The sequence below is a fragment of the Hyalella azteca genome, unplaced genomic scaffold (genome assembly GCF_000764305.2).
Source record: "Hyalella azteca isolate HAZT.00-mixed unplaced genomic scaffold, Hazt_2.0.2 contig1249, whole genome shotgun sequence".
Lineage (NCBI taxonomy): Eukaryota > Metazoa > Arthropoda > Malacostraca > Amphipoda > Hyalellidae > Hyalella > Hyalella azteca.
Genome location: NW_025931574.1, coordinates 180,449 through 193,013, shown reverse-complemented (window position 1 = coordinate 193,013; position 12,565 = coordinate 180,449). Strand labels below are relative to the sequence as shown.

The 12,565-nt window shown below is 37.2% G+C and overlaps 1 protein-coding gene across 1 annotated transcript; it reads left to right on the top strand.

Annotated features, from left to right (window-relative positions):
- Positions 1 to 357: 357 nt before the first annotated feature.
- LOC108680144 lies at positions 358 to 11,374 on the top strand. The gene is made up of 9 exons (XM_018168916.2): positions 358 to 617; positions 3,086 to 3,219; positions 4,272 to 4,369; positions 4,775 to 4,906; positions 5,419 to 5,558; positions 6,644 to 6,765; positions 6,989 to 7,237; positions 8,310 to 8,623; positions 9,194 to 11,374. The coding sequence occupies exons 1-9, from the start codon at positions 423 to 425 to the stop codon at positions 9,394 to 9,396; spliced, it is 1,587 nt and encodes a 528-aa protein (XP_018024405.1). The 5' UTR covers positions 358 to 422; the 3' UTR covers positions 9,397 to 11,374.
- Positions 11,375 to 12,565: the final 1,191 nt, after the last annotated feature.

Sequence of the window (12,565 nt, the reverse complement as noted above, 5' to 3'; positions counted from 1 at the left end):
AACGATTTTCGACTTCCACGTATAAATATTTTACCACCAAATCACCAATGCCACTCAATTGGCCACATCTCTTTGGGCGCTGGCCTTCAAACGAAACTATATGTATATTTTGTCAACAAAACTGGCCACAATCGTAGTTCTGACAAGTATTAGTATTACACGGTTCAAATTTACGATGTAACGGTAATTTAAATCGTAAATTAGTGAACTTGATGTAATTTCTGTTGTCTGAACTACCTTGGTTGTAATTACCTTGAAATTCGCAATTTTATTATTAATTTTAAGTTGAGCCTTTTTTGAGCTAAATTGGCCTTTTTCTCTTTGCTCCATTTGGAAACCCTGGCCCTTTGACCGTCTCGTGCTTCCGCCGTCGCCGTGCAGATAGTATGAGTCTGTGATTCAGACTACTTATAAATAAATGTATGATTCTCATTTTAAAGTCAAACTATTCTATGATGGTTAAAATCTGTTTCTATGTGCTTCCTTTCATTGTACTTGTTACGATTGCTCATTATATTTTCTATTCTTCCACACAATTTTTTATTTCTAACGTATCGCCTCTGAAGCAATGTCCTTGCCCCATTCTGGAAGCTGATCCTGCTTCATTTTTTGCCAAGGTAAGTAAATGTATTAATAGTTATTTGTATCACAGCTCTATTTATTATTCTACCGGTTGTGGAACTTTTGTAATTTTTGCTTTCCATGGTTCCTTTTTTTCCATAGGTAGTCTTAAAATTTTACTTGAACTCTCAGCCTAAGTCTGTGCAGAAACCACCCACCATTGGTCTAAAATGACAGTAAATATGGCCTATTTTACCCTTTCTTATAGCCTTTTTCTAAGTTATTTACTAAATAAGTAAAATAAATTGCCTGTTTTACTCACATCTTGCAATTTTCAGAAGTCACCTGTGAAACAATTGTTTTTAATCTGCAAATGCAATCATAGTGCAATATAAAAGAACATAGTATTTACAGATTTTTAACCAATCAATGTTCCTTTACAGACTGATCAACAGCACATTTGCACAACCTCTTACAATATCCAACTGCTTACTAAATAAAAAAAAGAGAGCATTAACAGGCAACAGGCCAACAGCCACAGGCCCCACACTGGAAAGTGGCAAAGCAGAGAGTTTTTTAGACTCTTTCTCATGTTTCTCAACTATCAAGTTCATTTCTGAGTCCTATAAGTAGACCAGTAATCAGTAATGTATCTTGGATACCAGCATTATCATACTTGAGAAATTGGTTAAAATCTTGAGTAAATGAGGAAATTAAAAATGAACTGATTCTAAAAAAAATCTCTGGTTTGTCATTACGCCCTACAGCACCAGCACACAGCATAGCAGCCACAGCAAATTTGGATTTTTCTAAATTATAGAACTGTCAAACGGGCCACAGCCACACTCAGGATGATGTATGTTTTCGGTGAATTTTCCCGCGCATTTTCACTTTTTTAAGCTATTGCTGTGCACAGTTGGCGCAATGTAATGAAAATTGATTATCTTCGTGCACGTGTTTGCGCAATCCCGGGCCCCCGGCCATCTTTATTTTAGAAGAAATTTTCTCCAAAGTCATATGGCAACACTGAACACCGTCTGTTTACATTTCGTATGTATAACAGCCGCAGTTTACGATTACCGTACGTTCCGTATCCGACAAGGCGGACAACCGGAAGAGTACTAAAATAGTAGAACTATTTTAGCTTTCTAAAGTACGGCGCACGGCGCATTTTTTACCAACGTAGTATGTCGCACCGCGCAGGTCGTTAAAATGACAAAATAAATTCCCACGCACCTGGCACATCTTCCTGACCATGGCAAACGGGTTAATGAGTAACAGGCTAATGAGTAACGGGCAGGGTGAATCTGGACAGTCGTCCCATATTTTTTTGAAATTTTGTATCAGCTAAACTAGGCCTACTACTAATCAAAATATTGCAAAATTTGAAAATTGAAATAGTGGTGTAAAGTTCAACATTTTTACTATCTATCACCCTATGTAGCATAAAGGAAGTGAAGAAATTGTACATTTACTAGCTCTAAAAAATCCCTGGAAAAAATGTTTAAAAATTGTACTTTGGCAAAGTATTTTGCTCAAAAAGCTTGCAAACCGGTGACCGCTTTAAAACTTTATTGACAGAATTTGTGTACCCCAATCTAAAACAAAATAAAGTAGCAGTCATTTCTGCAAGATAGGGTTTTAAGCCTAAGTGACACCCATAAAAGCACATTTACTGCAGAACTTTGGTTAGCAAAGTCTCCAGTTAACTAAATGTTGGTTAATGACAAAGAATTTTGATTAAATTTACCTCTAGCAGCAAAATATTCCACTTGATGAAAAATTAATGCATTGCCATTGGTCATTGATCACCAAATGTGCATAGAATGTCATAGATAGAATTATGGACCAGTCTGATAGTATGAGATGAGTACATTCTTTGTGCTTAAAATGTTTTTAAAATTAAGTTTTATTTCAAGTGTCCCTTATTATCCCATACCCAGTAGTAATTTAAAAGGCTTTTATTTGGTGTCTGGCATCTTACAAATTGCATATAGAATTTTTTTTGGAGATGCCATGCAATAGCCCTCAAAGACCTTCAAAATGAGCCCAAACAACAAAAAAGTTCTCTACAAAAAAAGTGTCCTCTATTAGCCCATTTGATGGTGTAGATATTGTTTATTCATTTTCATTTTTTACTTTATCAAATAAAAGAAAAACTTTGATAATTGTTCTTAAAAATGGCTACTGTACCTAATTATATAGAACAGTATATATTGCAGTGACTTGGGTCACTGGGTGTCTAATATTCACAAATGATATTGAGTACTAAATACTAATAATTATAATTACTACATAGGTGAAATAATTACCTAATTTGGTACCTACAGAAGTTCTGTAAACAGGATCTTTTTAAAGTCATGAAATTCATCACACTAGAATTTGTTGACATTCATTTGTGTATCATATGTTTGTATATATTATAGGTTATAAAAAACAACTAAATTTGGAATTGCACTTTGTTGAGTTATAAATAAACTTGTTTCTTTTCTGGTGTGACTTCATTTTATCTCCTTATTGACAGGATGAGCTGTCAAGAAAAGATCCAAAGGGCCTTGGATCTTCATATGAAAGTCTGGCTGCACATCATCCCAATGCCCCCTTGCGTCTGCTCAACAGCTCATTCCCTCGCTGTAGTCTCATGCCAGAGTTCATGAAGTGAGTGCTCTACGTTTTTAAATTATCTGCTTCATTATTTTCAGAGAATTTTACTTTTTCAAAAATATTTAAATTTAACCTTTTTGTGGGCAAGCATTAATATGTTCAGAAATTCAAGTTTACGAATCCAGTACGGTACAAGAAAATATGAACAATCACAAGATATATTTTCTCATTGGTCTGTTCTTAAATTTGGCATACTGAAGGATTTATTCATAGTTGAAAAATCTATTAAATATGGTCATCACTCTGGAAAAATTTAATTCAATTCTACTCTAACCACTCTAATATTAAGAGTAATTTTCTAACTTCAATTCCATTTGATTTAATTTAGTTAGCTTGAGTAGGTACTATATAATTGAAATGACATTGCTAAGGTACTTCCATCTTTTTACAAAATTTAAAAAGAATGTCAATTTCATTGTCAGAATTAGAAATTTGTATTATATGCTCATATTTTGATTTTTGGGCGTGTTTGGGGATGATGAGAGCCTTTAACACAAGCTGGAGACAATTTTAAGTGATCATGTATGGTATATACCTTACCTGAGAAAGGACTGAAGACTAGAAAAAGAATGATATGAAATATTTTGGGAATTTTAACTACCTAAGATCTCATCAGAACTTTACTTGTTGACTTTATCAACATTTTGTCATGATTAAATTGCTAGATCTTGCTGTTTGAAAACCAGATAAAAATTTATGGAAATAATATGTACACAAAATACTATTGTATACTCAAGTTTTCAAGCATTTGCTTAATGACTGCAGTTTATGTGCAGTTCCTAATACCTACTGTGTTACTCTCCCTGTTGTACAGTAGACAAATAGGACCTCTCTTTCTTTTTTTGGGCTTCAGTTAATGCAAATCAATTTTACCAAAATTTCATTTCTTATTGATGTACTTTAAGTTTTTATCAGTTCTACTTTAGCCTTTGGAAACAGATAGATCTTTTGTGGCTTTGTTCTTTGCTTGTCTTGAGATGATGATGGAATATTAAGGTTATCACTTCCATGTTCAAAAGTTCTCTGTTGCTTGAAATGCTGAGCAGAATTCACTGGACTGCAAGTGTGTGGCAACATTTCAAAGATGCCAGTGGCAAGAAGTTTCTTCTCTACTCAGCTATATATGAAAATCGAACAAAAACTGGTATTTAAGTTAGTTTATGTATGCAAAATTTAGATATGGTTTCTATTTGAGGTGGTAAAACTTGTATACTAATAAAATTACTTTTGTAATGGATATCTGTTCATTTTCTCTCAATGATTCATCCCTAACATTGACTTATGAATGTGATTCATGTTTTTCAGATATGTATTTCTTTAGTGTAACTTCAATTATAGAGTAATCACTAATACTTGTGATTAATATCTCAAACACTTCTGAGATCAAACCTATCTATGTGACATATTTAGTGATAGCTCAATAATAAAGTAATAAGTAAGACCTGTCATCATTACCTCAAACACTTCTGAGATCAAACTTATCTATAACAAACGCTTGCAATTCAAAACTTCCTGTCAGTCTTGACTTGAGTGGCTGTGGCATGTGCAGAACCACCTGGCGGAGTTGTACGAGTGGTCACGCTCCTGCAGAAAGAATATTTTGACTCATTTGAGCTGCCTTGGTGTTTGCTGTGGTACAATCATGCAACTCAACCTTACATCAGTCGTGTCATCAGGGCTGGTGAGAATGTCTGACATCCAGAATGTCTCACTGTTATACTATTGCTACCTTATCAAGGATTATCTGCAACTAATGGGGCAAGAAGCGGTTATTTGGATTTTTGTTGTTATCGTCCAAAATAATCTAGTTACTTTGCATCTTCTCTTGTAGGCCATCAAGTCTTGTACTTGCATTGCTCTCATTATGTATGTGGCTGTTCGTTTCTTGAACTTAATGAATCTGCCATTTGTCTCAAATTATATGTAGCTTGCACAACTTTAAATGTAAATTGCATTTACTGAAAATGTCATCTTTGGCTAATGCAATACCAATCCTAATCTTGCTTTAACATTTGAGGTGATTAATGAATGGGTTTTATTACTGCTGACAGGTAATTTAAATTGTTATTTTTCACCTAATGTCCTCTTGTACCTATATATTTCTCGTCCCCAGCACTTTATTGCAAAACTTGCAGTATTGGCTTTCCATGCTGCTTCATTGACCTGGTACTGAATCTAATTGACCTCCTACAGAGTACATTGACTGGCAGTGGGAGAGCAGCGACCGCTTGCTCAGCTACATGCTCACCTGCCCTGCCTTGCAGCACGCAGCTGCGCCCTGGGGGGCCTCAGTTGTATCTCAGCCTTGTACTCCTGCCCAGAACCTCCTCTCTGTTAGTTCTTACACTTCTCCTGTTGAGTGTTATACAATACTAGAGCTCCTTGTTAAGGCCTCAGTTGTATCTCAGCCTTGTACTCCTGCCCAGAACCTCCTCTCTGTTAGTTCTAACTCGTATTCTCCTGTTGAGTGTTAAACAATACTAGAGTTCCTTGTTAAGGCCTCAGTTGTATCTCAGCCTTGTACTCCTGCCCAGAACCTCCTCTCTGTTAGTTCTAACACGTATTCTCCTCTTGGTGTTATACAATACTAGAGTTCCTTGTTAAGAGCCTGTGCTGAAATGTTTAATGCTGGGGTCTTGCACTAGTTTTGTTTAATGCTGGGGTCTTGCACCCTCCTGTTGTCTTCATTTATGGTAAATGCTTTATACCATCTGGGGATACGGTAAGAAATGTGGGCGAAGGGGTTTCAATTTTGTAAAGGGTTTCAATCATGGTCTAGTTTTGTTTTCTGAGAACTTTTAGCATGAAGTTTTTTGCTTCTATCAATTAGTTTTTTACTTTAGTATACCTATATAGTGGTTAGTAGAAGAGATTTTATTGTGTGTCTCTAATTACAGTTTATGAAAAGGATTTATTGCTAAATTAGGTCCATTCTGTGGGGGGAATCTGCCTTAGAATCGCCGACCCTTAGTAGATCGTCATATCATTTGTTGATGGTAGTTGACAGGAAAAAAATTGTCATCATCTTCATCATTGAAATAATCATGAGTGCATTCCCAAGACCTTGCTTGTTTGTCAAGAATTATTTTGTCACTACAGTACATAATTTAGTTAAAAAAAATTCTAACTGATTTTTCTTCTGTCTGAGAAGCGTTTCAAGAATTGGCTTGCTAAGTTTGCTTCTTATCCGGGTGCAATTTTCTTACCAGTTAATATCTATGTGTTTCTTTGAAGTGTATGAATGTTAATAGTGAATTATAATGGTGAATAACAAGCATATTTACAATCCGCTCGATGAGTGCGTTCTTCTCCAACCTAGCAATTTAGATACTAGTAAAATTCGAAGACCTGGTAAGGATTATGTTATATTTTATGTGTAATTTGCTACGCACTGTCAAGATGTATGCCATGTGTACAGGTTGTGAGTAGAGAGACTGATCAAACATCAGGTGGCTACAAGCACGGGCGCTCTGCTGGCTCTCACTCCTCAAACCAGTTGATCTCTGGCAGTAATGGACGGCCACAACGTGAACGCTTAGCGTAAGTCTCACCTGATATGTTTTGGCGCTCTGTGTATCTTCTGTAACCATCTGTTCCCATGTGCTTGTATTACAAGCGAGAATAAGTCTCACCTGATATCTTTTGGCGATCTGTGTATCTTCTGACCATCTGTGCCCATGTACTTATATTACAAGCGAGAGTAAGACTGAAGACTTTCAGGCTCGTGGGCTTAGTTGTTTAGTGACAGTGAGCAATATTGCAGATCAGGAGATGAGTTCGAGGTTGGTGTGTGCGGACCCGCGCTCTTCTATTACCAAGAGGACTTCTCAGTGCGTCTCGTTGAGTGGCTGGAGTTGCTACGTGCGTTGGGCACATCGCAGGTCTTCCTCTACGTAACGCGTGTGCATCCCAACATAGAAAAGGTGCTTCGCTACTATGAGCAGAAAGGCTTCGTACACACCACTGACTTCCATTACCCTCCACCTTACGTCGATGAGCCACTGCTCAGACGGTAATTAAATTCTTCTCATAACTAATCTTAAGTTCGCTGTCCTCTACTTGTTTCAAGAGAACTTTTATGGTACTGTTCTAATATCCAAACTATTTATGAACTTGACATGACTAAACTTACTTTATATTAGTTATTAGATGAATAACCTCTCAACATCCAAGAAGACTCTTGAGAAGACCAAACAAATAATTAATTTCATCTAGTACATTTTTATCCCACTTTGAACGTTTGATCCCACTGTCCTTGCTCACCAATTCTTACCTAGTACTATTCTGCCACTGGCCCTACATTCCGATAGGAAAATTTTACCCTCATTTAATTCATTTGAATAAAGTATAAGTTGTCTTTCTGGATTTTAGTTGTTTAAAACCTATTATGGTCATTGTTAGTTTCTCTTCAATATTTTCAGCTAATTTTGGGTCTGGGAAAAACCTGGTATAATGTTATGTACTGTAAAATGAGTAGCATCCGTGAGCTTTGTTTGTCTTTAGAATGAAATGAGCCATTAAGTTCTTTATTTACTCTGGATGTTATTATTCGTAGGCCATGAAGAAATGGAGAATGATTAGATAACGCCAGAAGACTACATACATTGCTGTGTTTATATGGTATTTAAAAGTTTGGATAATAATAGAATAGAATAGAAGTGTCGGCGCTGAAGAAATAGGCCCATGGCCTGTTGCCAATTCTTGAACTTTTCGTGACTTGATTCACAAGGGATCCGGCCTTTGGAACCCGATCTTTCCATAGCTGACGATTGATTGAGATAGCTGCTGGACTTATTGCCTGGTCTACACTGGACGCTATACTGAGGTGTGCTGGTCACATTTGTGTACCAGGCTGGGATGCGCTCATCATATTCACTCAATTAGCGCAGGTTTTCAGCTCTGTACTAAATTGTAAACTTCTCAATGCTAACATTTCATATTGATGTGTCTCATAGGAACTACTTGAATATTCTTTTTATATATTTTTATGGCGGCCTAATTTCGTATTCCTATGGTTTAATTTTTATAAACGGTAAATAATCAAATCATTTGTCCACAGAAAGTTAAATATTTGTATCCTACAGTACTAAGGACTGGCCAATTCCTCCACCATCGTATTGGTTCCGGTGGCAGTACTTCCCCTCTGACCTTCCACCCTCACATGAGCACGCGTCGTCCCAAGTTGAGGGCTATACGCTGGTCTCTCCTAGCGGGGACATGAGGCAGGCTCATGACTACAAGGAGAGACAAGGGGATGTGCCTGCTTATCTGCACATGTTGTATCATGACCAGAAGCTCATCAATGACCCGGACGAGAAGCATTATAATTTCAAGAGTCTATACGACATGGCGGACACAACAGCGGCATTCTCTCATCGCTCTGTTGCCTGCGCTTCAGGTTGGTTACTACAATTAAAGCAGGCTACTATGCTGTTTGTAGTGCAAGCAATGCATGTATATACTTACCTATTTGCTTTGCTTTGTTTCATAAATACTGAAGAAGTATTGACATTTTGGGTTTACTTATGGTTGGCATTGATGTTTTATACTTAGACCTTTGTAGCAAGACTTGATTTTCTGATGTATCGTTAGATTTGTTTGCCATATCGTTTTGTGTTAGAGTTTGGAGAGGTTCTTTTGGGATGTGTTTATATTTTGAAGTTGGATTTGAGGTAGCTTGCTGGGGCACCTTTATTTAACGCTGAAGTTCCTTTAATGCTGACAGAGTAGGTGCTCCTTTCCTTACTTGTTAATGTAATTAAGTTAGGCTGTGTTCTTTACTCTTCATTGACATTGTATAGATGGTCACTTAAATTCATGCCTTTTTCATTCCTCGCAAATATAGCATGCTGTTGGTTGAGACGATACATCTATTGTGAGAATGGTTCAAATGAGATAGAAAGTGGCTCTACTCAATTGTGAGGTAACTAGTTTTTTTATTCATTCCTCGAAATACATTTTCTCTCAGGTCCATGCTCGCAGTCGCAGCAGATAGACCTTAGCGTTGCCTATGTGGGCCACTTCAGCGGACAGTGCGGGGAGCGCTGCATGCGAGACCCTCACGCCACGGCCACCGAGACGGCACTGCACAAGTTCAGAGATAACGTCGCACCGCGAGTCATAGATGTGCTCAAAAAACTCTCACTCATTCCTCCATCACCACATCCATGAATAAAAAGTGGTCTCAAATTTCTGTAGATAAGATTGTAATAATTGCCAGTCCGCGGAAAAGTTAGCTGATCTAAAAACACAAAAAATTTAGTATAAGCTTCAAAAGTTTACCCGGACAATATGATTCTAATTGCATCGAGTAAAAGCCATCCAGCTTCCCTGGAAAATAAGCTCGAGCTTGATCATGAATTATCGACTGATATTTCTAAATCTTCACTGTTCACTGCCACTTAACAATAACCACCAGATGCGTCGGTCGGTGCATACTAGTCCTCATAGTTGGGCTTGTTTGTGTGCACAATTACACGTTTTAATTTTACCCTAAGTTATTCTTGAAACTTGTATTGGATCTTGCCTTTACCTTCAGTATACCTTGCTTTTACCTGTTTTTTTTACCTTATTTTCTGCTGCACTCTCCCTTTCAGTGGCTTCGTTGCTAGCATACCAGTACGGTTTAATTGAATCTTGCCCTGAGTTGCTTTCTAGTTTTAATTTATTTACGTTCAATTTTATGCTCAAGTACTTGCAATATCTTGCAAATTTAGAGTTTGCCCACATCAAATCCCGCATTGAGTTGCTTTTAAATCTCGAGCACATTTGCTCGGAATATAGCATTTGTTGCATTGAATATGTTGAAGCATTCACTAGCTTAGCTCGTATCTTAGCCTTGAGGCAGAGACCACTTGTAAGCTCAAATATCTGTTGCCTTTTCTAGTCCACTGAGTTATGCTCGTTCGAATAACACGTGCTTTATTATTATAAATGTATATTATATTATAATGCTAATGTGCTTTAAATCCTGGATTACTTTGAACCTTGCTTTTTGGTACGTGGAGTTTCAACCTTTGTGATAATGATCCTTACTTCAGTTGAGTCGAATCCTTCCTCTTATTATGTTGAATCACGCTTCCTACTATGTTGAATCTTGCTCTTATTATGTCGAATCTCGTCTCCAGTTATATTTTATCTTGCTTTAAGTTATCTCGAATCTCGTCTCCAGTTATATTCTATCTTGCTCAAAGTTATCTCGAATCTCGTCTCCAGTTATATTTTATCTTTCCCTAAGTTAAGTCATCTCCCATTGAGTTCAATATAGCCTTAAGTTGAATGGAATCTTGCATCGAGTCTCTATAGAAATTGTTCACTTTGTTATGTGTGGTTTTGGAAATTGTGTACGGAAAAACGAGTGAAAGCTCTTAACTAGTCTGATTTGTATTGTAATTGATTTTTTTTTGCATGTGGTGCAAGTCGAAGTATTGTGATTGTCTGAGAATTCTCAACGTTCCATACCGATGATAATAATAGTTGTAGTTGGACATAACCGTGCTTGTTAATATGTAACGATAATTTAAGTCTCAATTCATTGCATTCCGTAGAGTTTTCTGATATATCAAACTCTTTAAGATACAAGTGTCTCAGATAGGCTAGTACGGAGCATAATATACAAAACAGTTTACTGCTGTTGTATGCACAGCCGAAGTTTAGTTTTGAGTGTACAAATATGTTTTAAGTACAGCGTGGTCATGCGTAATAATGTGTCGGTATACTATTCACTACACTAACGTGGAACAAATAGTACACCACAATACATACTAGATTAACTAGTTCATTACAGTGCACCATTTCTTTAAAATCAAACCCTAATTTTTTTCAATTTTTTGCTTCTAAAAAAAATATACATATCTTTTGCATTTATTGAGTTAATTGTTTGTACCTATCTATAATGATATTCTGAATATCCATACCTAGGTAATACCAAGTCCTTGTTTCTTTCTCCGGATCTCATGGTTTTTTCTTCCTGATAATAATATCGCCTTGTTATTCGTGCCCTGGGAAACTTAAAGTTTTTTATCTGTTAATAATATCACTTGATTGATTATTCGCTCCTGGGAAACTATGCGGTTTCATCCCTACTACATGATAATCTCACTTTGTTGATCGCCACTTTTTGTTATTGATCAATAAACCCATTGTTGGCCTTGCAAGTTATTCTCCTAAGCTCTCGAGTATATGTCAACTCATCTTGACGCTGCCCATGTGGCTTGTGTTCAACACCAAACATGACCGGGTAACCCAAAGCAAATGTATACCCACTTTGTAAACTACAGAATGCAGCACCAAGTTTAACTGGAAATGATCCTACTGCTACATGAATTTAGCCGAGTGCCGGTTAAGTTGCATCAACTCTGAAATGCAATGCAGAGAAAAATTTTTTGTTGATAGTGAGCGGCTTCTGAGATTATTTACCTTTTCGAATCTTACCTCGCAACTTAGAGAAAAGATCGCTGCTGATCATTAAAGGATAAATTCGAAATATTGCGCAGCCACTACAGCATGGGGGATGCTGCTGGAAGCGCGAAATGAACTGTGAAAGTAGTGTTAAATTCCAGCTGCGATTCATGAAGGTGGGCAGGGTGGCCCAGTGATTACAGTTTAGAGTAGCAGAGAGGAGTGGGTTCGATCCCAGCTCTGTGCGCCAGTTTCTGGTCAAAATCGACGAGGAGGCCGGGCGGTAAAGCATTGAAATTTTGAAGCAGCGAGTTCAAGCCTGCAACATGCTGTGGATGTTTCTACGATGTTAAGAATCGGCGAAAGGCCTACGGCCTAATAAACGCTGAAACCGCTAAATAATGTATATAAAAAAAAAACAATTTATTTAATCGATTTGAATAAAATTACATAGTAATCTTCTTGGAATGGGTTGATTAAGCAGATCTTATGGGTTGCCAAGACAGAAATAAGATTAGCATATAATAGGGATTTGTGTGCTCGATTTATGGCAATCTAAGATTTGAATTTGTAGCCTAAATCTGCTCCCACATTCATTTTATTTTAGAAAGCGGACAAAATCGTTGATCAACAAACGCTCCGACTCCGAGCAGAGTAGCGCAGGGTCGGCTGGGAGGTTCGAGAGAGTCAGCAGGTAACACTATCAGAATATTCACTTCATCCCAGCACTATAATAAGTGCTTAATTTGAGACAAGCGGTACCAGTCTATGTAGGTTGTTAGGATTAGAATGATGTTAAGTAGGACCAGAATATTGTTAGGATCAGTATCTGTTATCAATTTCATGTACCAAGGCTGCCATTGTAAGGACTGTTACTGCTTGCCTGTAAATCAGTTTTCAAATATTGCTCCTTCAGAGAAAGCCCACAGGAGTTATGTTT